This window comes from Nilaparvata lugens, chromosome 1 (genome assembly GCF_014356525.2).
Source record: "Nilaparvata lugens isolate BPH chromosome 1, ASM1435652v1, whole genome shotgun sequence".
Classification (NCBI taxonomy): Eukaryota; Metazoa; Arthropoda; class Insecta; order Hemiptera; family Delphacidae; genus Nilaparvata; species Nilaparvata lugens.
In genome coordinates this window covers 21,205,195-21,232,936 of record NC_052504.1, presented here as the reverse complement: position 1 = coordinate 21,232,936, position 27,742 = coordinate 21,205,195, and the positions used below count along the sequence as shown (strand labels likewise).

General features: G+C 37.8%; 2 protein-coding genes across 2 annotated transcripts; both read right to left on the bottom strand.

The window, feature by feature from the left end:
- Positions 1-15,230: 15,230 nt before the first annotated feature.
- On the bottom strand, positions 15,231-16,355 carry LOC120351144. Its single transcript, XM_039427614.1, has one exon. The coding sequence runs from the start codon at positions 16,353-16,355 to the stop codon at positions 15,231-15,233; it is 1,125 nt and encodes a 374-aa protein (XP_039283548.1).
- Positions 16,356-16,411: 56 nt separating this feature from the next.
- On the bottom strand, positions 16,412-16,840 carry LOC120350960 (DNA-binding protein HEXBP-like). Its single transcript, XM_039426762.1, has one exon. It carries the CDS (start codon positions 16,838-16,840, stop codon positions 16,412-16,414), a length of 429 nt encoding a protein of 142 aa, XP_039282696.1.
- Positions 16,841-27,742: the final 10,902 nt, after the last annotated feature.

The window sequence follows — 27,742 nt, the reverse complement described above, 5'->3', positions numbered from 1 at the left end:
GCTTCATACAGACCAATTTCATTGTTACCTGTGTTATCAAAGTTGTTTGAGAGGATATTATTGAGTAGACTCAAGCCAATAATTGAGAGAAAGAAATTAATTCCTAATCATCAATTTGGTTTCAGAAAAAAACACTCCACAATTGATCAAGTACATAGGATAGTTAATATAATAGAGAAGAGCTTGGAAGAAAAAAAGGTTTGTTCAGCAGTTTTTCTCGACATAGGGCAAGCTTTTGACAAAGTATGGCATGAGGGACTTCTTTATAAACTGAAGAAAATGCTTCCTAAGCAATTTACAGAAATATTGCAATCATATTTGACAGGAAGGTACTTTAGAGTCAAATATGAAGATTCATATTCTGATCTAAGAGAGATAAAAGCAGGAGTTCCGCAAGGAAGTGTTTTAGGACCAGTCCTTTATCTTCTCTTCACTAGTGATATCCCTAATTTGGAGGAGAATACCACAGCCACGTTCGCAGATGACACCGCCCTACTAGCAGTAGACAGTGATGTTGGTATTGCAACAGCGAAGCTTCAGAGATCTGTCAACAAGATACAAGACTGGACCAAAAAGTGGAGAATGAAGCTCAATGAGGAAAAGTCGATTCATGTTAACTTCACCAACAAGAGAGCTGTGTACCTTCCAATCAACATCAATGGAATTAATATACCACATGAAAATCAAGCTAAATACCTAGGTATGACTCTTGATGCTAAGCTTCGCTGGAAAGAGCATGTCAAAAAGAAAAAAGAAGAACTGAACATAAAATACAAGAAATTCTACTGGCTTATTGGAAGAAACTCATCACTTTCAATACCAAACAAATTGCTCCTCTACAAGCAGATCTTCAAACCTGTTTGGACCTATGGAATACAACTATGGGGCTGCACCAAACAGAGCAACGTCACCATCATACAAAGATTCCAGAACAAGGTGCTCCGAAACATCGTTGATGCTCCCTGGTATGTGCGGAACAGCGACATCCATAGGGACCTGGGAGTCAACATGGTATCCTGTGAGATTCAAAGGTATGCAGAAAGTCATGAAGAACGGCTCCACCAACACACGAACGTCGAAGCAATCCAGCTGCTAGACAACGGAGGGTTGGTGCGGAGACTGAAAAGAAGGAAACCATTTGAATTGGTGTGCAGTGAAAGTGGTGTCTAGTGAAAAAGCAGAGCAGTGATTGAGTGAAATCTAGCTTAAGTAGTACAGTTAATAGATGTACATAATAATTATTAGTAGGTAGCAGTAAGAAATTCTAAAGAGAGTTTCACTGTAGTCCATATTATATACAATTGAAGACCATAAATAAAAACCGGGCTAAGTGCCAAAATTTGCTAAATCGAGTTTGACATCAAAAAGTGTGCTATGTGCCATTCCCAATATGGTGTAAACTGGGCTATGCCAGAGAAAATAGTTTATTAGTTCAAAAAGCTGCCACAAGAATGCGTGTGAGCTATCTCACACATTGGTTTCAGTAAAAACCGGGCTATGTTCCACAGCAGTTTGCCACACGGCCAAGTTGTCGAATTTGTGGTTATGTTCATTCAGACCACGTGTGTCAAGTTTAAGTGCTTCAAGCTACTAAGCTAATAATAATTAATCACAATTTCAGCCATCCATAATTTCTTTTCATTATTCCGATTCTATCAATTTTTTCTTTCCTCAATGGAGAATGTTGATAAAAGACGTAAAAAGGGTGATGGAAATTTTATGTGAGGTTCCACTGGATATAGTACGACTGCTTGTGACTGCCTCCAATAAAAGACCTTTTCTGACAACTTTAATGAACAATGAAGATTTTATTGATTTCAAAAGAGCTTCCAAAAATTTTCTTGACACCAAAAAAATAAAAATTTCTCAGCTCCAATGGATCAGAGTATTGGGAGCTGATCCTGGTGTCATTGAAGTAAAAAATAAATTGAATGAATTCGAACCCTGGCTTGCTGTCAATGTGTTTAAGAAAGGTGTTAAAAAAGAACACGTTATTCAAAAAGACCTGCCGAAACTTGAAACTGTGAACCGGATCAAACAAGAAAAAAAAGAAGATTTGAAAAAAATGATCCCTTATCTAAAAGTAGAAAGTGCAGAATTTCACAACGAATTGTTAGCTTAGAGAATACAAAATGATCGAGTATCCACCATGATTACATTTCTATGATTTATAATTTTTATTATTGTGTATTTGTAATATTGTGATTTTCTACTTGTGAATATTGACTTGAATTTATTTCATTTGTTAACAAGATTTTTCAAGCCAAGTGTTTGCTCATTCTGCAGAAAATAATCAACTTTCAACAAAAATGAGAGTTGGGACTTAGCTCGCTATATAACATAACAAGAGTTGGCACTTAGCTCGCTATATAACAAAATTTAGTCTGGACTTACCCCGCTCTTGAATTTCAAATTTCTTTTCTTTCCTCTTCATCCAATTATTAATATTTGATGATGTTATTGTGATAGATTTATTGGAGAGAGTGGTCTGTATCAATATAATATTTTGAAATTCCAAAATATTGAGTGAGATGAATTTTAAACAGTTTTTCTTGATTTACTCGAAAGTTAGTAATTGGTACTTAGCCCAGTTTTTACTTATGGTCTTCAATTAGTAAATTAGGTTTGATAAAATTTGCTCATTAGTCTCAAGACTAGATAGCAATAGTAATGTGATTAAAAAAAAAAAAAAAAAAAAAAAAAAAAAAAAGGTTGTACCTATAGTGTTTCTACCCCGGCTCAACCTGTATCTTCCAATAAGGATTTGTCTAATATTTTACCGAAAATTGAAATTCCTGTGTTCGACAGAGATCAATCAAAATGGGCGGTATTCTACGAAATGTTTAAATGCATGATTCATGACAACAAATCGATTCCAAATCAACAAAAGGTCCAATATCTGGTGTCCAAACTATCTGGAGAAGCGGCTTATATTTCACGCGAAAACTTCTACTGGAGTATCATTGAATGATATACTTCATATCGGCCTCAAGTTGCAAACGGATATTTTCGTTCTGTTAGTCAATTTTCGGTTATTTTCTATCGCTGTAACTGCTGATATAAAGCAGATGTATAGACAGATTCTTGTCGATGAATCGTGTCGCAAATTTCAGTGTTTGTTATGGAGATTTTCGTCCAATGATCCCATACAAATTTTTGAATTAAAAACTGTCGTATTTGGTCTGAGTGAGTCACCGTTTCTAGCTCTCAGAACTGTCCATCAACTTGTTCAAGAAGAAGGTGAAAATTTCCCTGATGCTAAAGCTCGTATTCCGAGTGACATGTTTATGGATGATTTGGTGACAAGTGTGTCTTCTTTAGGTGAAGCAAATCGTCTTTGTAGTCAGGCTAAAGAATTGTTCGAGAGAGGCGGATTCGAACTTACTAAATGGAGTTCCAATTCACCTGAATTGATGAATGATTTCTTGGAAGATGAAAAATCGGCCTTGTCTAAAGATTTCGAGATGGGAAATTTGTTGGCTGTCCTAGGTTTGAAATGGCAACCTGGTAGTGATTCGTTTTGTTTTTCAGTGAATCCTAATCAGTCTGTTACTACCAAACGTCACATTTTATCGGTAGTAGCACACATTTTCGATCCTTTGGGACTCTTGTCACCCCTAACTTTGTTTCTTAAATGTTTAATTAAACAATTATGGAATGCTGGTCTTGATTGGGACGATTCAGTACCTCCCTCTATTGCGCTTCAATGGGAGACATGTCAGAGGGAGTTCCCTTTATTGTCCAATCTCTTCATACCACGTCATTTAGGAGTGATGAATGATTCGAAAATTACTGTCATTGGTTTCTGTGATGCATCGACTTTAGGTTATGGTGGTGTGATCTACATAAAATCTCAAATGGATATGCAACCTGCAACTATCACATTGTTGTGCGCTAAATCAAAAGTCGCGCCATCTAAGACTTTATCTATACCTAGGTTTGAATTATGCGCGGCGCTCTTGCTCGCTGAATTAATACAGGTTGTTGTCTCTGTTTTGAGCCTTCGTTGTCACGTGACTCGCGTTGTTGCATTATCGGATTCAACTGTTGTCTTACATTGGATCAGGGGCTGTCCATCTAGATGGCAATCTTTCGTCGCTAATCGAGTTACGAAAATTCAAGACTGTCCTATCAACGACTGGTTACACGTGGCAGGAAATTCAAACCCAGCTGATCCCATTTCAAGAGGTTTATCCCCTTCTGAAATAATTAATCATGATTTGTGGTGGTCTGGCCCCTCTTGGCTAATGTTAGAAGAGAGTGATTGGCCCGTCAAGGTCGATCTGGAATCTATAGAGTGTCTACCTGAGGTCAAGGTTCACTCAATTGTCACTGTAGTACAGTCGGAAAATTCATCTATTAATTCGATTCATCTTTTAATTGCTCGTTGTTCGAACTACCAACGTCTATTGCGTATCATGGTGTTAATATTGAAAGTACTTCGTCTATTGCCTAAACCTCATGAATTAGATTTCGATTCGGTGGAAAAACATTTGTGTAAAGTCGTACAAAAAATTCATTTTTCAAAAGAATTACTGGATTGAAAGCTGGGAAAGAATGTACTTCTCATCTTCAACAACTGTCACCCTTTCTTGATCATGATATTATTCGTGTGGGTGGACGTTTACAAAATTCTGAGTTGAATTATGACAGCTGTCATCCGATTATATTACTGAAAAATGATCCATTGGTCAAGCTTTTGATTGATTATTTTCATGAAAAGCACTGTCACGCTGGACCTCATTTATTGGCGTCTATTTTGAGACAAAAATATTGGATTTTATCAGCCCGTGTCCTTATAAGGAGTCATGTACGAAAATGTAACAAGTGTTTTCACTATCGTCCCACTCTTACACCGCCGAAAATGGGCAATCTGCCAGCCTGTAGAACTCTGTCGTCTAAACCATTCGTCCAATGTGGAGTTGATTATGGTGGACCCATTCGAATCACCATGGCCAGGCGTCGGAATCCTTTCATATTTAAATCGTACATTTGTCTTTTTGTCTGTATGGCAACTAAAGCAGTTCACATTGAATTAGTTTCGGACTTATCGACCCAAATGTTCTTATCAGCTTTTCGCCATTTCCTTGCTCGATGAGGTCCTTGTAAGGTCATGTATTCCGATAATTGTACCAACTTCGTCGGCGCCTATGATGAGCTAATAAAATTGTCACGGATGCTGAACTCCAAGGAATATCAAAACCTGCTCCAGAATGAACTTGCTGATCATAGCATTGAGTGGAATTTCTTCCCGCCAGGTTCACCTCACTTCGGCGGTCTTTGGGAGGCGAATATAAAATCAGTAAAGTCACACCTGTTTCGAGTTATTGGTAACCAGCTGTTGACTTACGAAGAATTGAACACTGTCTTAGTTCAAATTGAGGCTGTACTTAACTCACACCCGTTATGTCAAATGAGCGCGGATCCGAGTGAACCCCTCGCCCTCACACCGGCTTATTTTCTCACTTTGACACCTCTTAAGTACCTTCCTATGTTAAATGTGGAAGATCGTCCAATGAATCGATTGGATCGGTTTGAATTAGTCAATCAAATGGTTCAGTCTTTCTGGAGTCGTTGGCACAAAGAATACTTACATGAATTACAAACCCGTGTGAAATGGTGTAAGGATTCCACCCCTCTCACGGTTGGTACAATCGTCCTAGTGGATCAACCAAATGTCGCACCGTTGAAATGGCCTCTGGGGGTGATTGAGGAAGTATTTCCCGGTGCTGACGGTGTCGTTCGAGTGGCTATGGTGCGGTGCGCCAATGGGCGCTTCAAAAGGCCGGCTACAAAGTTGTATCTGTTGCCTACTCAATAATTTTCCTTTTGCATTTTTTGTTTTATTCTCGTTTTGTTTTATTTTTATTTCTTTCGTTGTTTATTCATTGTTTTTTCGTTTCTTTGTTCTCTAGCCTTGTCTGAAAATAGCTTTTCAGCCGGGGGGGATGTTGGAGCCAGCTCTAGTTTTCATTTTTCGTTTTTGAATTGGACGCGCGCTCCTCATTCAGTTCGTATTTCTTTCACTTGAGTGTGTCATGCTCACTAGCCGGTAGGCTGTTTCTTTCAGTTCAGTCTCACTTTGTAATAGCTTGCCTCGAGTCGGGAATTGATATTATTCGTCGATCATTCCCAGAAGAAAATCATTCTTCAAATTATTATTTTTTTGTTAATGTTAAATCGTACACCATAAACCTACGTTTGGAAGAGTGTTTGCCAAACTCCCTTTAGTTGAAAGTTTTAAACTATTATTTTTCGATTGGAAAGTTCACCGATCTATAGTCTTTAAAGACATTGTAAATATCTCGTCAGAAATATATGTGCAGCGTTATATGATGGAAGCCGAATTTACCAACAGTAGATGACAATTAAGCTTGCCTTTTCACCATCCTTGATTCATCTCCTACCTCGGGGACACCTGAATACCTTACCTGGGAGTTGTAAGCTCAATAATATGAATATTACATTAGGTACTCTGCAGATTTTCGGTGAGTTGTTCTTTTATATATTCATTGCATGTACTTGTTTCTGTAGAGATATCACTTGTTTCTTTTCTATTCAATACAGTCCACTTTACATCAAAATTATTGATTACCAATTTAAAATCAATATAAATTTCGTAAAGTTGAACCTTAGAGTTTACACACAGTATTGTGAGCTTTAAAAAAAAAAATATATATATATATATATATATATGTATATTTGATACTGGTACGTGGACTTCAATTCGGTTCAGAATTAGACAAATTGAAACCTGTTCAGTCTATAGATTTACTAGAACATACTTTGGTCAATGACTAATAATTAATAAAAATAACAATTCAAAATCTCAGGGTATGTGTGTTCGTGCCATGCATGGAAATAAGCTTCCTACATATATCAATAAATTCATAAAAGAGTTCTTATAAACTATATGATAGTATTCAACACGTTGCGAATTTCTTAAACTTGAATAAATTTATATAGCGCTTTGATCAATTCCCCAATTCACTGATAAAGGCCTGCTAATGTGCTCATTAGAAACTAATACACTCACAATAATGATGTTCTTGTAGTTCTTGTGGAATAATTAATTATCTCCGATAATTAATTGGCCAGGTCCTTTTCATCTCCGCGGGGCTTGTGTATGGTCCAGATCTCTTATAGATTTCTATCAGTATTAAAAATATATTCACAGGAATAAATTACAGTTAAGAACTCTTTAACAACACTGAGTTTACAAATAATCAAACATTAATTACATATACTTGACATTTGAAAGGGGATTGGCTTGATGTTTTTTTAAAAAATTAATTGGAAGAAAAAACCCTAATCTCTATGTGCTCCTCACAGGTCGAGATCACAAGCCAGAGAGAATGATTTTCAGAAAAATTTCATCTCTTCCTTAAACGATTGATGAGCTTTCCTCTGATTGGCTTTCTAATCTCAGTAAGACATGATGTAATTGGTTACTTAAGATTCAGGGTTTCTCCAACTTTGTTATACAAAGGTAAATAAAAGTTTATAAATAAATTAAATAATAGTCTGAGAGTATTCCAATAAATAAATCTCGATATATGATGCTATAATACGATATACATTTAATTTTTCATGTAAGTTTTGTGTACTCTTGGTTTTCATACTTTTTTAGATTTCAATAAATACTCGAGTAACAATAATATTCGTTGTTATTTATTTACATAAACCTTCCCTAGTATATATAATAAATATTTTATGAGTAAAAATTATAATTCAATTCATATTGGTTGATCGAACAATCAGCTGATTTGTTAGATATCGATTCAACAGATTGTTGATTGATCCTAGATCGATTGATGTATTAAATCAAAACAAAGGATTCTAACCTCAAATTGTACATGCAATCTTTTATTTTTTATAATCTTCCAATAATAAACAAGCCACTTTATAATTTTATTTACTGCCAAAGAATTCTCATTATTGTTTAATTACAATTTTGTATGGTTCTCTTATCGCTTTGGATAATATGATTACTCTTTATCATAAATAATATTTGATTTTGCTTGAGTGGTACCTTGACAAGGCTATCTATTCTTTTCATTTTACAATCCTACTAAAGCTCAGTTGTTTACTTCAAAAGTATTTTATGGTGTTAAAACTCCATGTCACAATATATATGTAACCGAACTAGGGGTTGGGGTGGTGCGGCAGAAAAACAAAGATGTCCGACAAATGCTTATATTCTATACCCTTCTCCTTCGGGGCACAAGGGTGGCCTTGCCAAATTCTCTTATTAACTAACTGCAAGAATAAAACTATCTCAACAGAATATAATTACTACAGGTTCTGAAACTCCAAAATTTATACTACTAATCTTGATGAATATCAGAAATCTATAATGAGCACAATATTTTCATTCACAAGATTTGGTTGATTAAAATAAGAGAACAATTCTATCAGTGGTCAATACTTGTCCCAGAATCTACAAGACTATTCTACTAACTTCAATGAATATCAAAAATCTATAGCTACCACAGTATTCTCATTCAATGATAATTGGTTAATTGAATTAAAGAACAGAACTATAAGTTGTCAATAATTGTCCCAGAATCGACAAAATTACCCTACTAGCTTCATTGAATATCAAGATTCTATAGCTAACACCGTAATCTCATTCAATAATAATTGGTTACTTGGATTAAAGAACAGAACTATAAGCTGTCAATAATTGTCCCAGAATCGACAAAATTACCCTACTAACTTCAGGGAATATCAAAAAGGAAATAAACTAAAATTACACAATAAAAGATTCAAATTATAAATTCTCCAATAAGGATTCAAATGAAATTAGAAATTAAATTAACAAACTCAAAGACAAAAACTAAAATTCGAAAATAAACTAAAATTACACAATAAAAGATTCAAATTATAAATTCTCCAATAAGGATTTAAATGAAATTAGAAATTAAATTAACCAACTCAAAGACAAAAACTAAAATCGGATTAATGATTACAAAATTAAAATTGTTCAATAGCCTAAACAGATGACACATAAACTCTCCAATATAGATTCAATTTAAAATCGAAATTAAATTGTCAAAAGTCAAAGAAAAAATCTAAAATTGAATGAATGATAAAAATTTAAAAATCGTTCTATAACCTAATCAAAATAACAATATCCACAGGTCATCTACTCTCTTTCTCTTTCCATTAGAAGCTATCAGAATAATTATTCAAAATTTTTGTTACTTGTTAAACAAAACCAAAGGGAGCCCGCCCTAGTCTGCCTGCAGTTAAAAACAACTAATTTTGGACTGAATTCGATAATAGGTAAATGTTCGAGTTTTTCACTCACCAATCGCCATCAATAGTAAAAGAACTGATAACACCATTATGCTGTAAGGATAGTCCAGTGGAACCCATCCAGGCTGGATACGCTCGCTAACACTGTCTCTCGGCTACTGCACCGTTTTTTAAAATTCTATTAGCAATGAGCTAATATTTCTCTAGCCTGGGAAAAGTTTTCCCACTAGAATAAAAATCATGCCACTGTCAAGAGAGAGAAAGAGAGTACTAATTCTACTTGAGTTAGACAGAGACACTGTCTTGCGCTGTTGCTAATGCCAGGCGCTAAAATGCTGAGGCATCAGCCATTGTTAAAATCACCATCACTTTTTCATCAATATGATTTCCACTCTATTACATATATATATATTACATTTTTATATATTTATATATATATATATATATTACATCATATCTCGCACTAAAATACCTTAATGGCAGCCTTTAATTTCAAGTAAGAGCTAGCAATGGGAAGGCATATGCATTTATTCTTCTATTTATTGTGAGTTTATATCTCTTCAAGGTCTTTGGTCTAACTGATAAGAGGAAAAAAACGTCATATCCGGTTCGTTCACTGATCAAGTCATCATTTTCTAACTGATGGAAAAGAACGTAGAGTAGCTGAACGTAAACAGACATGGCTGAGTACAAGGTTGTTTACAATTTATAATCTACTCCATTATAATGTATTTGGGAGCACAGAAATGCATGATTATATAAATTCAATAATATTTCTAATATTATCCAAAGCATTTTTAACAACTCCAATCACTTGATGGTTTTCATTTCAATTTATTATACAATGAGATAGGTTAGGTTCTAGTTTTGTTTACAAAACAAGCAGCAGAGAAAACATCTGTCAGTCATGACTCATGAGCAACCGTTCAGCCACAGAATACATACAGGATGGAAGGTATCAATTTTGTTAGAAATTAAAACTACCGCTATATTACGACAATGCTACACTTTCGTTCAAGATGGCGGATTTTGACGTCAGGATACTAGCCAACTTTCCAGAAATAGAGTACTAATTCTACTTGAGTTAGACAGAGACACTGTCTTGCGCTATTGCTAATGCCAGGCGCTAAAATGCTGAGGCATCAGCCATTGTTAAAATCACCATCACTTTTTCATCAATATGATTTCCACTCTATTACATTACCCTCCCCTTCAAATAAGAGGGTGGGTTTCACTTGGGGAGCTTTGCTCCGTCACTTTCACAAGCACTGGAGCCTTGCTCCGTCACTGGCACAGGATTCATCTCGATGCACTCTGCTGCTGGTTGGTCTTCTGCTGCTGATGATGGTCCTGGGGTTGGAGTAGTCACGACCTTGTGGCTTCTCCATGGCAACTGTAGAGATCCCCTCCAGTACAGCAGGATTGCACAGGTGGTGACCGCCAAGAGGCCTCCACCAAATGCCAGCAAGATGATGGTGGTGTGCTCAGCCTCTGCCTCAAGGTCAAAATCTGCCAATCTCTGGTGGATGTTGTCCAGGGTGGTCTCGGGTAGGCCTGAGGTTCCCCTCCAATAGGGTCCCTCCTGCTTTATGTCGCTCATCAACTTCTGCAGCTCTGGTGGCCCCTGGGTGTTCCTAGGAAGTTGGAGCACCATGGGCAGGGGTGCTGCCATGGTCAATACTCGCTTGGGCAGCTCCAAATCCCCTCCAGCTCTAGTAGTTGGTAGCAGGTCATAGAGGTTGGTGGAGAGGGTACAGCCAGCTGTTGCTTTGACCTCACCAAGGCCAGTGATGTCAACTTGGGTGACGGTGGTCTTGTCTCCTTGCCGGCAGTGGGACACCAATCGCTCAGAGGTGGCCACGCTGTAGATCCACACGTTTCTGGGTCCATCCCAGATCCAGGTATCAGGGGGTTGGCCCAGTAATGCAGTTCTAGGGCAAAGTTGTAGGGCTGTGGCTGAATCCTCCAGGAACAGCACACTCAGACAGGATAACTGGTGACTCTTGAACACAGGCAACTGAGCTGGGCAGATGATTACCTCGCCAGGTAAACATTGGGCAAGCAGCTCTTGGGTTGGTTCTGCATATCGTTGCCGATCCTCACTGATGAGGAGGTGATGCTGGTGTAGATGCACATGGGTTGCCAGGCGGTTGGTCTGATCTGCAACCGGGATGGAATGGGCCTGAAACAACTCAAATCGCCTTCCTGCTTTCGTCAGTGGTAAGTCTACCAGGATCTTGATGATGCCATCCACTGAGATTGCCCGAGTCTGAGCTAGCCGGTAGTAGTGATAAGACTGGTCCGGCCCCTCTAACAGCCCTAACCCCCTTGGCAGACTAGTTTGGACTTTGACAAGAAGTTTCCCTAACTCATAAGGAGTGATTAAGCCTACGCTAAACTTATTCCTAGATACCTTTTCTATGGCTAACAACAAATTTCTTAATTCTAATAACCCAGTCATGACCGCCAGCTCTAAGTCCTGTAACTTAGTCGTGATGTTTACTGTAATCTGTAAAAGTGTGTCATCTTTTGAGATTTTCTGATTCACCTGGTTTGCCCATGCACCAATTGCTTCTGCTTCCTCGCTGAATCTTGCCACAAGTTGTCGGATCAGTACGGTATTTGCCTGCGTTCGTCGGCTCAGCTGTCGGGTTACAGTTACGTGTTCATGCTAAAGGTGGACAATCTCTGCGGTTTGTCCCTTCAGATGCTCTATGGTTCTCTCGAGGTGCTCCACATCCTCCTGCTCAGCTGTTCCAAACAGCATTCTCATTACTTTTCCTCCCAGGTTCATCAGGCCTCGACGAGGTCGTCCTGATGGTAATAAGTCCTTCAAGGCTTGTCCAGCCTCTTCCAGTTGAAGCCCTGAATTAATCAGGCGATTCAAAAACTCCTTATACACTTCTAACTTTGGTACTCTGACACTTGCCTTCATCCATGTAGCCTGAGCAGCCTCCACCTGGGCTCTCAGCTCCCCTATTCCTTGACAAATCTCGGTTGCATTAATTGATACTATTATTCGCCAACGGTCTCCAGTCAACAGCACACTCCCCTGTCGCACGAACCACACCCCTAAGTCCTTGGACTTATGATCAGAAAGGGTTGGTTGTCCTGTAAAAATAAAACTGTCATGACTCCTAGGTTCTCAGTTATTCTTCTGTTACTTACTCACTTTTTACTTTCTATCTTCAGTTTCTTGTCCAATCAAGCTATTACAGTCTGGGCTTCTTCTACAATATTCCCAACACTTCTCTGCCCACATCCCCAACAAGCACCCCCTACTCAGTTCAGAAGTGGCTTGCTGGTTCCTTAGGCAGTTAAGTTAGGGAGGGTACTCTGTTCCTCAATGGGTAGGGTGATCGTTGGGTCACCCTTTCTTCTTCTACTTCTTCTGGTTCATAGGTGACATCATTTGGGTCATCTACTGGTACATCTGGGCTGGGAAGATCAAAGATTTCTTCTTCTTCTGGGTCAGCATTATTTTCTCCCTCAACCTCCTCTGGCTGTGGTCCTGGATCTTCCTCATTGTCTGTCTCTTCCTCCGAATCTACTAGCAGTGGATAATCTTCCTCATTAGAGTCTTCTGGTTGAGGTACTGGGGAAGTTGTCAATTCTTCTTCTGGTTGAATTTGATCTTCTTGCTCCACCTCTCTTCCAGTAGCTTTCCCCTCCAGGCAGGGCTTCATCCGATTGATGAGAACTATCACTTGCCGACCATCTGGCAAGTTCAACATGTAGTTCACGTCAGAGATTTTCTTCTTTATTTGGTAGGGACCTCCCCAAGGATGATGCCATTTCTTTGCATCTCCTGGTCTTAGTGCTGGGTCATGTAAGTAGACCATTTCTCCCTCCCGAAAATTTCTAAGTTTTCTGTCTTTGTTAGTTGTCTGTAGTCTCCTCTCAGCAGATTTGCTGGAGTTTCTGAAGGCTTCACTAAATGCTTCTTGTAGCCAGTGCTTCAACTGTTTTACATGCTCTTCCACAGGGAGCCCCTTTAGATCATTTGGAATGAGGAATTCCCCTGGTAAAATCATTTCTCTACCATGTTGCATGTAATGTGGTGAATAACCTGTTGATGCATGAGCCACACTTCGATAAGCCATGAGGGCATATGGGATCCACTGGTCCCAGTCGGTCCCATCTTTCTGCACAAAGTGTGCAATACTATCATTCAAGGTTCGATGAAGTCTTTCTAGGCACCCATTTGCTTGGGGATGATATGCAGTGGTGCGCAGTTTATTGATTCCTAGAAGCTTACATGTGGATGTCAATAGTTCTGATAAGAAGTTTCTGCCCTGGTCAGTCAACAATCGATCTGGTACTCCATGTCGGGTGATAATGACTCTTACGAATGCCCTAGCCACAGTTTCTGCAGTCTGATTTGGCAAAGGAATACCCTCAGCATATCTGGTGAAATGGTCAATAAAGCTGAGAAAGTATCTATTCCCAGAAGTACTAGTGGGTAATGGGCCAACAATATCTAGGCTGACCATTTCCATAGGTCTGGTTGGCTCGTAGGCTTTGACCAATGGTGCTGCCAGTGAGTTTGGGGTTTTTTGCAAGGCACAAGAGTGGCAACTATTCATGTAAGCCTTCACCTCATTGGCCATTCCTTGCCAATAGCATCGCTGCCTGACTCGTGCCAATATGCGTTCCACCCCAGGATGACCTGCCCATGGGGCATCATGGTTGATCTCCAACACTTGCTTCCTGAGGGATCTTGGTATGGCCAATCTCCAGGAAGATTTATCAGGATCACCATTTGTCCACCAAATAATACCATCCTCAGTAGTCCCCTTTTGAGTCTTTACCAACTCTGTGCACCAGTCATCACTCTGCTGCTGGGTCTGTACTAACTCATCATCCAGTCCTTGTGTCACAACAGTAGTCATGATTCTCCTACTTAAGGCATCTGCATTTGAGTGGTGCTTTCCAGGTTTGTGTAACACCGTATAATCATATTCGGCCAGTCGTAAGGCCCATCGGGTGAGTCTTGATGATGGATCCTTCAAGCTAAGCATCCAGCGGAGTGCTGCGTGATTGGTTATCAAGGTGAATGTCCGACCCAACAAATAGCAGCGGAACTGCTGAGTAGCCCACACCACTGCCAGTAGTTCACGTTCTGTCACTGAATAATTTCTTTCAGCTGCATTCAGTTGCCGGCTAGCATAGGCTACCGGCTGTTCTCCCTTATCTGTCACTTGAGAAAGAACAGCTCCAATAGCTGTGCCAGATGCATCTGTGGCTAGTAAGAATGGTTGGCTGAAATCTGGGTATACCAACACCATGTCTGAGCACATTATATCCTTGAGCTGTTGAAACGCCTTTTCCTGCTCGGTATCCCAATGATATTTCACATCTGACTTGGTGAGAGAAGTAAGTGGTTTAACTAACTCAGCAAAACTGGGGACAAATCGGCGGTAATAGCCTGCAAGGCCCAGGAATCCCCGCACCTCTCGGACATTCTTTGGGGTTGGAAATTTCTTCACCGCCTCAATTTTCCCTGGGTCAGGTTTGACGCCATCAGAGGTCACCACATGTCCCAAGTAGTTTACTTCTGGTTGAGCAAAATGACACTTCTCAATGTTCACCTTCAGGTTGGCTTTTTGTAGAATTGCAAAGACATTCTCCAGTCTTTCAGCATGTTGGGTGATTGTGTCACTGAAGATCACCACATCATCCAAGTAGACTAGACATTCTGATCCCTTGATCTTTGCTAGCAACTGGTCCATCATTCTTTGAAATGTTGCAGGCGCTCCAGTTAGGCCAAAGGCCATCCTCTCATATTGGAAATGTCCACCAACGGTGGTGAACCCAGTCTTCTCACGATCTTCTGGTGCAATCGGAATTTGATGATAGCCGCTGTGTAAGTCAATAGTGGAGAAGTACTTGCACCTCCCCAAATTCTCCAAGGTTTCGTTGATTAATGGAAGAGGGTAAGCATCTGCTTTTGTTATCTCATTCAGCGCTCAGAAGTCAGTGCAAAATCGCCACTTTGCACTGCCATCCGTTGTTTTCTTCTTCACAAGCACCACTGGTGCCGACCACGGGCTGGTTGATGGAGAGATGATCCCTTTGTCAAGCATGTCTGCCAGATGCTCTTCTACAACAGGATGGAGATGATAGGGCACTCGATATGGTCGTTTGGCTATAGGTGCTGAGTCAGCTGTAGGGATGCAGTGTTGAACATTCACCTGACAACCATCTCTACCTGGCTCTCCAAATAGGTGTTGATACTTTTCCAGCACTACCTGAATCTGTTCTGCTTCTCCTCTTGGTAGGTGCTTGGTCTTTTCAACAAGGGTCTCTTGCAGTTTGCCACTAGTTTCTAGGGAGCTGATGGCATGTACTTGGAATGGTTCCACTTGATCATCCTCCATTTCTAGGAAATCTACTCTCCCCAAATATTGCTGTTTATCTATCTGAATGGGAGCAGCTGTCAAGTTCATCACTCTCACAACAGTGTTGCCAGCCCTTGATACATTGAGGCTGCGACCAATGCGGATTCCAAGTTGTGGTTGATTCAGGGGCTCTGTTACAAATAATTGACCATCTGCCAAGTTTGTCTGTGCCTGGACTGCCATTTCTGAATAAGCTGGGATGGTGTGATTTTTGCTTGCAGAGATCCAGTTCATGTTGTCTTGGGTATCCTCCCTTAGTCTCCATATTGTTGACACTTGAGGAGACTGCATATTTGTCCTCACTGGGTTAGGTCCCTGAACCAGAGCTTGAGTGGCAGCTCCCTTGATATTATTTGTGCCAATAACTGAGGTGGCAACCCCCGTGAAGGTAATGATCTGGCTCTTGGCATCAATCACTGCCCCCAATTTCTTCAAGACATCCCAGCCAATTAATCCATCTCCTGGTATGTCCACTGTAGCTATTACAAATTGATGGGTTACTTGCAAATTTGCCACATTGCAAGTAACTTCTTGAGTGCCCAGGATGCCCAGAGCTGCGCCTGTAACTCCTCTAGCTCGAATACCTGCAGCCTTGATGGGAACCCCTGGAATTGCTTCTCTCAAAATACAAATCTCAGCTCCTGTGTCTACCAGCAAGCTTTTGGTCAGCCCCATTATTTCCACCTCCACCATTAGCCCACTATTGGTGGTGTTGATGCTGGGAGTCCGCTTATATAGTGTTTCCGAGTCTACTGGCTGGGAAACAAGGTGGTTCCCGGCCCCTCCCCGTTTGGGGAACCAGTTCGCTGTTGGGTCTTGTCAGCTACCACTTGGTCTGCGGGTTGGGTCCGCCTCTGTGGGCAGTTGAACGACAGGTGATCCCTTTTTCCACAAACAAAGCAGAATCGACTACCACCTCTGGCATTGGTGTTGCGCTGCGCCAGTTGGTTATTGCCAGTTCGCCACTGGCCCTTGGGTTGGGTGCTTCTCCATCCATCATGATTGGAATTGTTGGACCTACATTCCCTTGCATAGTGTCCAGGTTTCCCGCAGGCAAAACAATTCTGTTTGCTAGCTGGTGGTACTCCAGCTTCCACTCGGGCTACTGCTGCAGCACAACCTGTTGCTCCTGGGTCAGTCTCCACCATGAAGAGATTTGGGTGATTTGGTTGTAACATATTTAAATCTGGGTAGATAAAAAGCCCTAACAGAAATAGTAATAGGTCTAAAAATAAAGTAATTGGCTAATATCGCCAAGCAGATAATAAACAAGATTAGATAGCATCAGCTTGTTCTGGCTAAATGGTACAAGAATTTAAAAAGGATTTAAAGGAAGTTTACTACTCATAAATAGATTATTTATAAAATATTTGAAGATTGAGGTTATATGGATGTATTCACGGATCGGTGACCTAGAGATCGATCAAACCGAAGAACGTAGAATCTGACCAAAACCCCTTGGCAGAGCTTTATTGCATTCGGATGGTGTGCAATGTGAAAAAACACCCGTCCACGTGGCTAATTATTAGGTAGCATGGAATTAATATTAATATATAGAATATTAACTAGCATGCAAAGAGCATAAATAAAAAACCAAATAAAAATAATTTAATGTATTCAGGAAATAAGAGTTACCAGGCGCATGAATACCTAATAAAAATTTGCATGCACCAATAGTAAAACGGCAGTTAATAGGCGGCAACTGTAGGCCAATTCAAAAATATTTATATATATTTATATAAATGTACTAGATTTTGTGTAAAAATTTGTGTAATCTATATTATCAATATGGCTCGAATGCAAAGAAATTATTAATCATATAATCTAAGCAATATTTTGGCATTTTTTGTAAGATCTATTTGAATTTAATGGCGGAGGATTGAGATATTTAAATTTTATGCTAATTTGAAAGTCGGAAAGAGGATCTGTAAAACTTGAAAAGGAAGAACCAGCACTCGCCAGCCAGATGCCACCATAAGAGGACCCCAAATATTTTAGAGCGAAGTACCTTATTAATAATTTTGTAAAAATTAAAGTTAAAGTAAATTATTAAATTTCTTAAAAGACTTCGTGATGCTATTGTGAAGCAGAAGTCATTTTTCATTTTTTATTAAATTTATAACCCCTTGGAGGAGACGATTCCGGCTACCATATTCCCGGACCACATGGAGTTGGATCGACATCGGCGGCTTACAAGAAGATTTTCGACACGTGAGTGATTAATTTGAATTAGTGATGGGCGCCCTAGTGCTTCGAATTAATCTAATGATCAAAGCTAACTCGCCGAAAGGGTTTTATTATAAATTGAGAAATTAATAAGAGTAATACTTGCGCAAGTAAAATTAGTATTAAAGGTATTTATTGAAAGAAAAATATAGATCAATATTTCAGAAATTTCTATTAAATCAAAGAAGTACAAAATCTAGGCTATCAAACATATGCATATAATATTTAATTTTTTGCAATACAATTTGCGATAATTTATTATAGTTCTAATTCACTAGATGAATGGCTCTACCTATTCCGTCAGGTGCCGAATCTTGCACCCTGAGATAAAAATATATATATTCGATACAAAGAAATCTACTAAGTACTAGAGATTTTAATATATATATATTTGGATTATTAGTGGCTAATTTATCAAGCTGATATTAAAGCACATATTTTTGATTGAATTGTCCAAGTCGACAAGTATTAGCAAGTGTATATCGCAGCTACATGCAAAAGAATGCATATGATTTTAAGATAAAGGCACATGGTAATGATTCGTGCCATAAATCTAGAATATAAAGTTAGCCTGTGATATTTTATTGATTTCAATTATTGTTCTATTTTTATATTATATTTTTATCGCTCTTTATATATTTCTTGCCTCGATTTATTTTTTGCATTATTTGTGTAATATATGTATGAAACGTTCATGGTGTGCAATTTATTTTTTATTCCTCAACACTATAGTATAAGTATCATTTTTATATATATTTATTATTTATTGAATTACAAGAGTTATAGGAGAAGCCCATATCTAGGCCTATCAAGATTTTTTAAGACTGAATACTATTAGAAAACCACGACCTAATTATATCAAATCTCATGCTTTACCGACTGATGCCAAGCAGGAGGCTAATCGTTATTTAAATATAAAGAATAACGTGACAGAAAGACATGTCGTACCAACGTGGGACTGATGATGAGAGCCAAGCTCATTGAATAATTATTTGAAATTAGGTCAATAACCATAGTGAAAATTATAGATAACTTATACGAGTTGTGAGGAAAACTGGCGAAGGGAATTTGTATTACTTTTTGGGGAATCAATAGCTTTAAATAAAGAGAATTATATGTTTTAAAGAAAATTTTATATTATTAGTACTGTAGAAAATAGATTTTATAGAGAGAGCTATTATATTTTATGGGCCTAAACTGCTAGTCAGAAATCAATGAATAGTATTATTATATTATAAGAGCTTAAGTAATAAATAGGTTACCTGGCTTGTAATGTCCATAGGCCTATCCTCATTTGTGTCCTTATTAATGCCTTGTTGGCCAAAACTTTCACTTTTTTAACAAACACTTGACACTTAATCCATTTTTAAAATATGAGTCTCTTTTCGTCCACGCAAAGTAAGGTAGCAGACACACTGCAGACGGCGATAGTAGCGGAGATCGACGCTGAGGGGGGCGCGATGGAGTCCAACACCCAGATCTCTTCAATCACCGCCAAGAATCCTGTGAACAGTAATAAACCGTTAAATGTCTCCCAAGAAGCAATAAGAAGGGTTATAGTAGAGGGGATGATCAAGTCATTTTCTAATAGTTTAGAAAAAACAATGACCATGGCAATGAAGGACTTGAAGGCGGAAATGAAGGAAATGCGGGAATCATTGAAGGATACATCGGTAAGAACGGGTAAGGAAACTGCGGACACAATATCAGCATCTACCGCTGAAAATCAAGAACTAATTACAACCGATTTAACAGCAAAAATAGATACTGTCACTTGTGAGTTAAACGAAAGAATAGATAACCTACCAGCACAAAATACTTTGCAAATTCATGAAATAGCTCACCCAAATTCTGATATAAATCAAAACATAGTACAACTTGAAAATCAAATACATCAATTTCCGCACGAGAATCTAGAGCCTATTCCCATAGCAACGTTTGATTCACTACACAGTTTCAATGAATTAGGCCGTTTTGACAATACAGACCGCTATCTCCAACCTAAAGAATTTATAGATCAGATAAAACTAATTCAATCATTAACACCCACCTCTTGGAATTTTTGGCGTCTTCGTTTGACTGGTTTATTGATTGGCGAACCCCTGATGTTCTTTCGGAGTAGAGCCCATGAATTTACATCATTGGATGAGTTTGTAGCTGTCTTCCTGGAACAGTATTGGAGCAGAAGTAAACAGTTGGACGTGCTAGCGGACATTATATCATGCGATTTCAACCCTAACTTAGACGGTGCATGTACCACTTTCGTCACTGCCCTACAGTTTAAAAATTCTCAATTGAGTGAGCCCATTAACGAATCGGCATTAGCAAGTATTATTTTAAAGAAGCTACCGTATCAAGTTAGAATGGCACTCGCCACACAACCCATTACTGATTGCAAACAGCTGATAAATCATTTATATGGCATACAGTCTGCAATGGCAATATCAAACCACCGCTCAGACCAGAGATACGCACCAAATCAACATAATTCAAAATTTAATCAGCATAACAGCCAAAATTTATGAACCGGTATCATATGATCGCTACCGATCTGCTCCTCAATTTGAACGCCGCTATGAGCACAGGCAAAATGGTAACTGGAATAATGAAAAATTTCAAAATCGCACAACTAACCACTACGCCCAGCAGAGCAATCGTAAGAATCACTATGATGGCCGTGATCGATTAAACTCACATAATAATCACACACAAAACAATTACAACAGAAATTATAAACCGCCACCTCAACAAGTAAGCACAAATTATACATTAGCACATGCAATAGGATTGAATCAACAAAAAACCCGGAACCCAGCACCCAACGACCCGCCACCAGATATACAGAAAACTACAGCTAATAAACCAGGACTATATGATACACCCGATATAACAAGCACAAGCTCAAATGAAACAAACCAAGAAAAGCAGGATATTTCAACGTCATACACCACATTCAGAAGTGATTTACCGAAAACATTATTAGAAGAACCGAAAATATTAGAAAAACAGATGTTAATACAAGATAAACCACCACCAAAAACCACCCGCAAGCATCAACCTCTATTAAGTTTCCTGTTCCCCACCGAAGAGCAAACCCGCCGCCGAAGAGTCACTAATAAATAACATAAAAAGTTACCAGGAGGAGACCGCCACCATACTACCCGCTTTGAACGTCACACCCACGCATCAAGGGACACCACCGAAACAGACAGAGGACCCCAAGATAGAGGACGACACCAGGGAGGACGGACTACCGGATAAGAGGAGCGACCACCGCAAGGCCCGGAGACGGAGGCGCCCGAGGACACCCGACCGGCATCAGGACGAGGAGGACAGCATAAAGGACCGTAGGAGCATGCATCGCAAGGCCCGGAGGCGGAAGAAACGGAGGAACCGCGCACGCGCATACCGGCCGCATGCACGGTTCAAACGCCCGAAGAGGATTCCAGACCGGGACCAGGTTGGAGAACAGACCACCGACGTCATGCATCCGCGGCACATACGTTTCAAGAGGGCAAACCAGCTATGTGACCGGCAAAATGGATCAAAGAAATGGATTAAAAATGGAGCTACAAGAACAATTATGGATTCGTGCATGGGCAACAAGGAAATGGAAGATGGACTAATGAAGAATGGAAAGTGGCTAATAAGATTGGAAGAATTAAAAAATAATATTAAGAAAGTGAAAGTACCTGGATATTATATGATGAGAGATAATACTATTAAAGAGATGATAAATGTTTTGTTATGGTGTTTAATATTTGTTATGATGGCTGTGATAATATTGAAAAGTGATGCTATAATTAAGACCATGTTATTGTTGAAAGAATTTATTAGTGTTGATTGGAAGTGTTATATTATTGAATTGTTTATTATGATGATGAAGCCTAATAATGAATTTAAGTGGAAAGTATCAGATGAAGATGATTGGAAGCTTTATATTATAAAGTCGTTTATTGGTGTAACTAGAATTATAAAACAATGCCACTAAAGTGAAAATATCGAGACTCAACGGAATAAATAGAAATAATAAGGAAGAAAACAGAACCAGATCAAGGAATTGTTTTAAAAGATACACCAGATACATGGGCTTTAAATTCATGAAGATAAAATTATCAATTAGGACAGCCTCACCAACGGATAGCAGATAACCGAACGGCCTACAGCAACAATCTACAAACAGAATGCAAGAAGATGCAAGTAAATCACAACATTTCCACATGCAATATCGTCGAATTTAAAATAAATATGATAAGAAATCAAAGGAAAACAACACTATCAAGCCAATTACTAACCTTCCTTAATAAATTTAATATTGGTATAGGACCTTGTGGCAACAATCCAATGTTTTAATTCTTTCCAGCCGTTAGAAGCCTGCAATAAGGAAAAGAACAATTTTTAAATATGTAATTAAATTATATACATCAGATAAAAAAGGACACAAGCGGGGATAATAAAATTAAAATTTGTTAATTACCTTTTTAAGAGAAAAAATTGAGCAGTTAGGTTAGTTATGAAAGTCGATAGCAAATTCTGATGTAACATGTAACACTCTGAATTGTAGAACAGCGACCAGCTGACCAAAGCCACCCAAATCAAATGAATGTAATATCTGTTGAACATATGTTTATAAAAAGAAGTACTGTACCCAAAGAGTTATTTATTATTGTTATTTATTATATTTATTAATGTCGATATATTTATTTATATGTTTTTATATTTATTACTTTTAATTATGCCACGTTTGTTACCTGAAAAGACTTAAAGTGAATACCAGTTACCAAAACCAAAGAGCCATTAGCAAAAGAAAGTATTGTACCTGATGTATAGAAAATTATTTATATTAAGACCTAAGAAATACTATAAGATATAAGCCCAGAAGTTTATGAATCGAAATTATTGTCTAAAAGGAATCATTTATGAGAATTATGAAATGTGTGTAGTTAAGTTGGCGGCCCTGCAAGCGGCGAATTTAAAAATTACTGTGTTGTAAATGTTGTCAGGAGGAGTGCGTTTAGAAGTTTATATTTATGATATTTTTATGTGTGTTGAGGAGGAGAATTTGTTATTGTTTTTGATAAAGGTATAAAGGAGATGCAGCAAATATGTCTGCGAAATGTGATAGAAGTAGGAGAGTATAATTTATAAATAAAGTATAGTGTATATCAATGTATTGAAGGGTGGGTTTTCATTAAAAACATTGTGATTCTCAAATATTTTGAATTCAAACCCAGGGGCGCGTGTAACATATTTAAATCTGGGTAGATAAAAAGCCCTAACAGAAATAGTAATAGGTCTAAAAATAAAGTAATTGGCTAATATCGCCAAGCAGATAATAAACAAGATTAGATAGCATCAGCTTGTTCTGGCTAAATGGTACAAGAATTTAAAAAGGATTTAAAGGAAGTTTACTACTCATAAATAGATTATTTATAAAATATTTGAAGATTGAGGTTATATGGATGTATTCACGGATCGGTGACCTAGAGATCGATCAAACCGAAGAACGTAGAATCTGACCAAAACCCCTTGGCAGAGCTTTATTGCATTCGGATGGTGTGCAATGTGAAAAAACACCCGTCCACGTGGCTAATTATTAGGTAGCATGGAATTAATATTAATATATAGAATATTAACTAGCATGCAAAGAGCATAAATAAAAAACCAAATAAAAATAATTTAATGTATTCAGGAAATAAGAGTTACCAGGCGCATGAATACCTAATAAAAATTTGCATGCACCAATAGTAAAACGGCAGTTAATAGGCGGCAACTGTAGGCCAATTCAAAAATATTTATATATATTTATATAAATGTACTAGATTTTGTGTAAAAATTTGTGTAATCTATATTATCAATATGGCTCGAATGCAAAGAAATTATTAATCATATAATCTAAGCAATATTTTGGCATTTTTTGTAAGATCTATTTGAATTTAATGGCGGAGGATTGAGATATTTAAATTTTATGCTAATTTGAAAGTCGGAAAGAGGATCTGTAAAACTTGAAAAGGAAGAACCAGCACTCGCCAGCCAGATGCCACCATAAGAGGACCCCAAATATTTTAGAGCGAAGTACCTTATTAATAATTTTGTAAAAATTGAAGTTAAAGTAAATTATTAAATTTCTTAAAAGACTTCGTGATGCTATTGTGAAGCAGAAGTCATTTTTCATTTTTTATTAAATTTATAACCCCTTGGAGGAGACGATTCCGGCTACCATATTCCCGGACCACATGGAGTTGGATCGACATCGGCGGCTTACAAGAAGATTTTCGACACGTGAGTGATTAAATTTGAATTAGTGATGGGCGCCCTAGTGCTTCGAATTAATCTAATGATCAAAGCTAACTCGCCGAAAGGGTTTTATTATAAATTGAGAAATTAATAAGAGTAATACTTGCGCAAGTAAAATTAGTATTAAAGGTATTTATTTGAAAGAAAAATATAGATCAATATTTCAGAAATTTCTATTAAATCAAAGAAGTACAAAATCTAGGCTATCAAACATATGCATATAATATTTAATTTTTTGCAATACAATTTGCGATAATTTATTATAGTTCTAATTCACTAGATGAATGGCTCTACCTATTCCGTCAGGTGCCGAATCTTGCACCCTGAGATAAAAATATATATATTCGATACAAAGAAATCTACTAAGTACTAGAGATTTTAATATATATATATTTGGATTATTAGTGGCTAATTTATCAAGCTGATATTAAAGCACATATTTTTGATTGAATTGTCCAAGTCGACAAGTATTAGCAAGTGTATATCGCAGCTACATGCAAAAGAATGCATATGATTTTAAGATAAAGGCACATGGTAATGATTCGTGCCATAAATCTAGAATATAAAGTTAGCCTGTGATATTTTATTGATTTCAATTATTGTTCTATTTTTATATTATATTTTTATCGCTCTTATATATTTCTTGCCTCGATTTATTTTTTGCATTATTTGTGTAATATATGTATGAAACGTTCATGGTGTGCAATTTATTTTTTATTCCTCAACACTATAGTATAAGTATCATTTTTATATATATTTATTATTTATTGAATTACAAGAGTTATAGGAGAAGCCCATATCTAGGCCTATCAAGATTTTTTAAGACTGAATACTATTAGAAAACCACGACCTAATTATATCAAATCTCATGCTTTACCGACTGATGCCAAGCAGGAGGCTAATCGTTATTTAAATATAAAGAATAACGTGACATGGTTTAGATGGTTCACTGACAATCCTCTCCATTCGCTCCCCAATCTTGATGGCTGCCTCCAGGTTGGCTGATGGGTACAACTGTAGCATTGTTGCCGCTTGGCTCTTCAAACCTCGGATGAAGGATGTAAGGATGGTCTGGTCCATCTGTGTACGGGCCCAATCCCGCTGGCCAGGGGTGGTCTGTGGTGGTAGGGCCCATTGCCCCAGCATCCTACATCTATCTGCAAAAGCTCTTGCCGTCTCATCTGGTCGCTGGGTTGTCATCATCAGTTTGAGTAGATATTGTTGGGGATCTTGGGTTTGTCCAAATCTTTCTCTCAGGATGCGTTCCACCTCTGCAAATCCAACAGTTGGTTCAAACAGTTCTGGATAGGAGTCGAGACATGCTGCTGCTGTTCCTGTCACCTTCAGTCGGCAAATTAGTTTTCTATCTGTCTCCTCCCAGTGGCCGGTTTCTGAAGCTAGCCTTACATTCCTCAAGAGTTCCTCCACAGATGGCCCTGAAGCTTCGCCTGTGAATGGTTTTATCAGCGATTGTAGTGATAGGTCCTTTCTGACTCAGACTGGTCCTGATGCTTGCTGCTGTGGGGCACCTCCTTCTGTTTCCACTCTCTCCCTGAGAGAGCTGATGTCACTAGCCATTTGGTTTCGCTCTTCCATCAGTCGGGATATATGTTGTTGAAGCTCCTGTACCTCGTCTGCATTTGTTGGCGCATCTGCCGAGTTTGTTGGCGTTCCTGGCGGATTCGTTGGCATTGTTGCAGCCACCCAACACCTGACACCAAATTATGTAACCGAACTAGGGGTTGGGGTGGTGCGGCAGAAAAACAAAGATGTCCAACAAATGCTTATATTCTACGCCCTTCTCCTTCGGGGCACAAGGGTGGCCTTGCCAAATTCTCTTATTAACTAACTGCAAGAATAAAACTATCTCAACAGAATATAATTACTACAGGTTCTGAAACTCCAAAATTTATACTACTAATCTTGATGAATATCAGAAATCTATAATGAGCACAATATTTTCATTCACAAGATTTGGTTGATTAAAATAAGAGAACAATTCTATCAGTGGTCAATACTTGTCCCAGAATCTACAAGACTATTCTACTAACTTCAATGAATATCAAAAATCTATAGCTAACACAGTATTCTCATTCAATAATAATTGGTTAATTGAATTAAAGAACAGAACTAAAAGTTGTCAATAATTGTCCCAGAATCGACAAAATTACCCTACTAGCTTCATTGAATATCAAGATTCTATAGCTAACACCGTATTCTCATTCAATAATAATTGGTTACTTGGATTAAAGAACAGAACTATAAGCTGTCAATAATTGTCCCAGAATCGACAAAATTACCCTACTAACTTCAGGGAATATCAAAAAGGAAATAAACTAAAATTACACAATAAAAGATTCAAATTATAAATTCTCCAATAAGGATTCAAATGAAATTAGAAATTAAATTAACAAACTCAAAGACAAAAACTAAAATCGAAAATAAACTAAAATTACACAATAAAAGATTCAAATTATAAATTCTCCAATAAGGATTCAAATGAAATTAGAAATTAAATTAACAAACTCAAAGACAAAAACTAAAATTCGAAAATAAACTAAAATTACACAATAGAAGATTCAAATTATAAATTCTCCAATAAGGATTTAAATGAAATTAGAAATTAAATTAACCAACTCAAAGACAAAAACTAAAATCGGATTAATGATTACAAAATTAAAATTGTTCAATAGCCTAAACAGATGACACATAAACTCTCCAATATAGATTCAATTTAAAATCGAAATTAAATTGTCAAAAGTCAAAGAAAAAATCTAAAATTGAATAAATGATAAAAATTTAAAAATCGTTCTATAACCTAATCAAAATAACAATATCCACAGGTCATTTACTCTCTTTCTCTTCCCATTAGAAGCTATCAGAATAATTATTCAAAATTTTTGTTACTTGTTAAACAAAACCAAAGGGAGCCCGCCCTAGTCTGCCTGCAGTTAAAAACAACTAATTTTGGACTGAATTCGATAATAGGTAAATGTTCGAGTTTTTCACTCACCAATCGCCATCAATAGTAAAAGAACTGATAACACCATTATGCTGTAAGGATAGTCCAGTGGAACCCGTCCAGGCTGGATACGCTCGCTAACACTGTCTCTCGGCTACTGCGCCGTTTTTTAAAATTCTATTAGCAATGAGCTAATATTTCTCTAGCCTGGGAAAAGTTTTCCCACTAGAATAAAAATCATGCCACTGTCAAGAGAGAGAAAGAGAGTACTAATTCTACTTGAGTTAGACAGAGACACTGTCTTGCGCTGTTGCTAATGCCAGGCGCTAAAATGCTGAGGCATCAGCCATTGTTAAAATCACCATCACTTTTTCATCAATATGATTTCCACTCTATTACATATATATATATATTACATTTTTATATATTTATATATATATATATATTACATCATATCTCGCGCTAAAATACCTTAATGGCAGCCTTTAATTTCAAGTAAGAGCTAGCAATGGGAAGGCATATGCATTTATTCTTCTATTTATTGTGAGTTTATATCTCTTCAAGGTCTTTGGTCTAACTGATAAGAGGAAAAAAA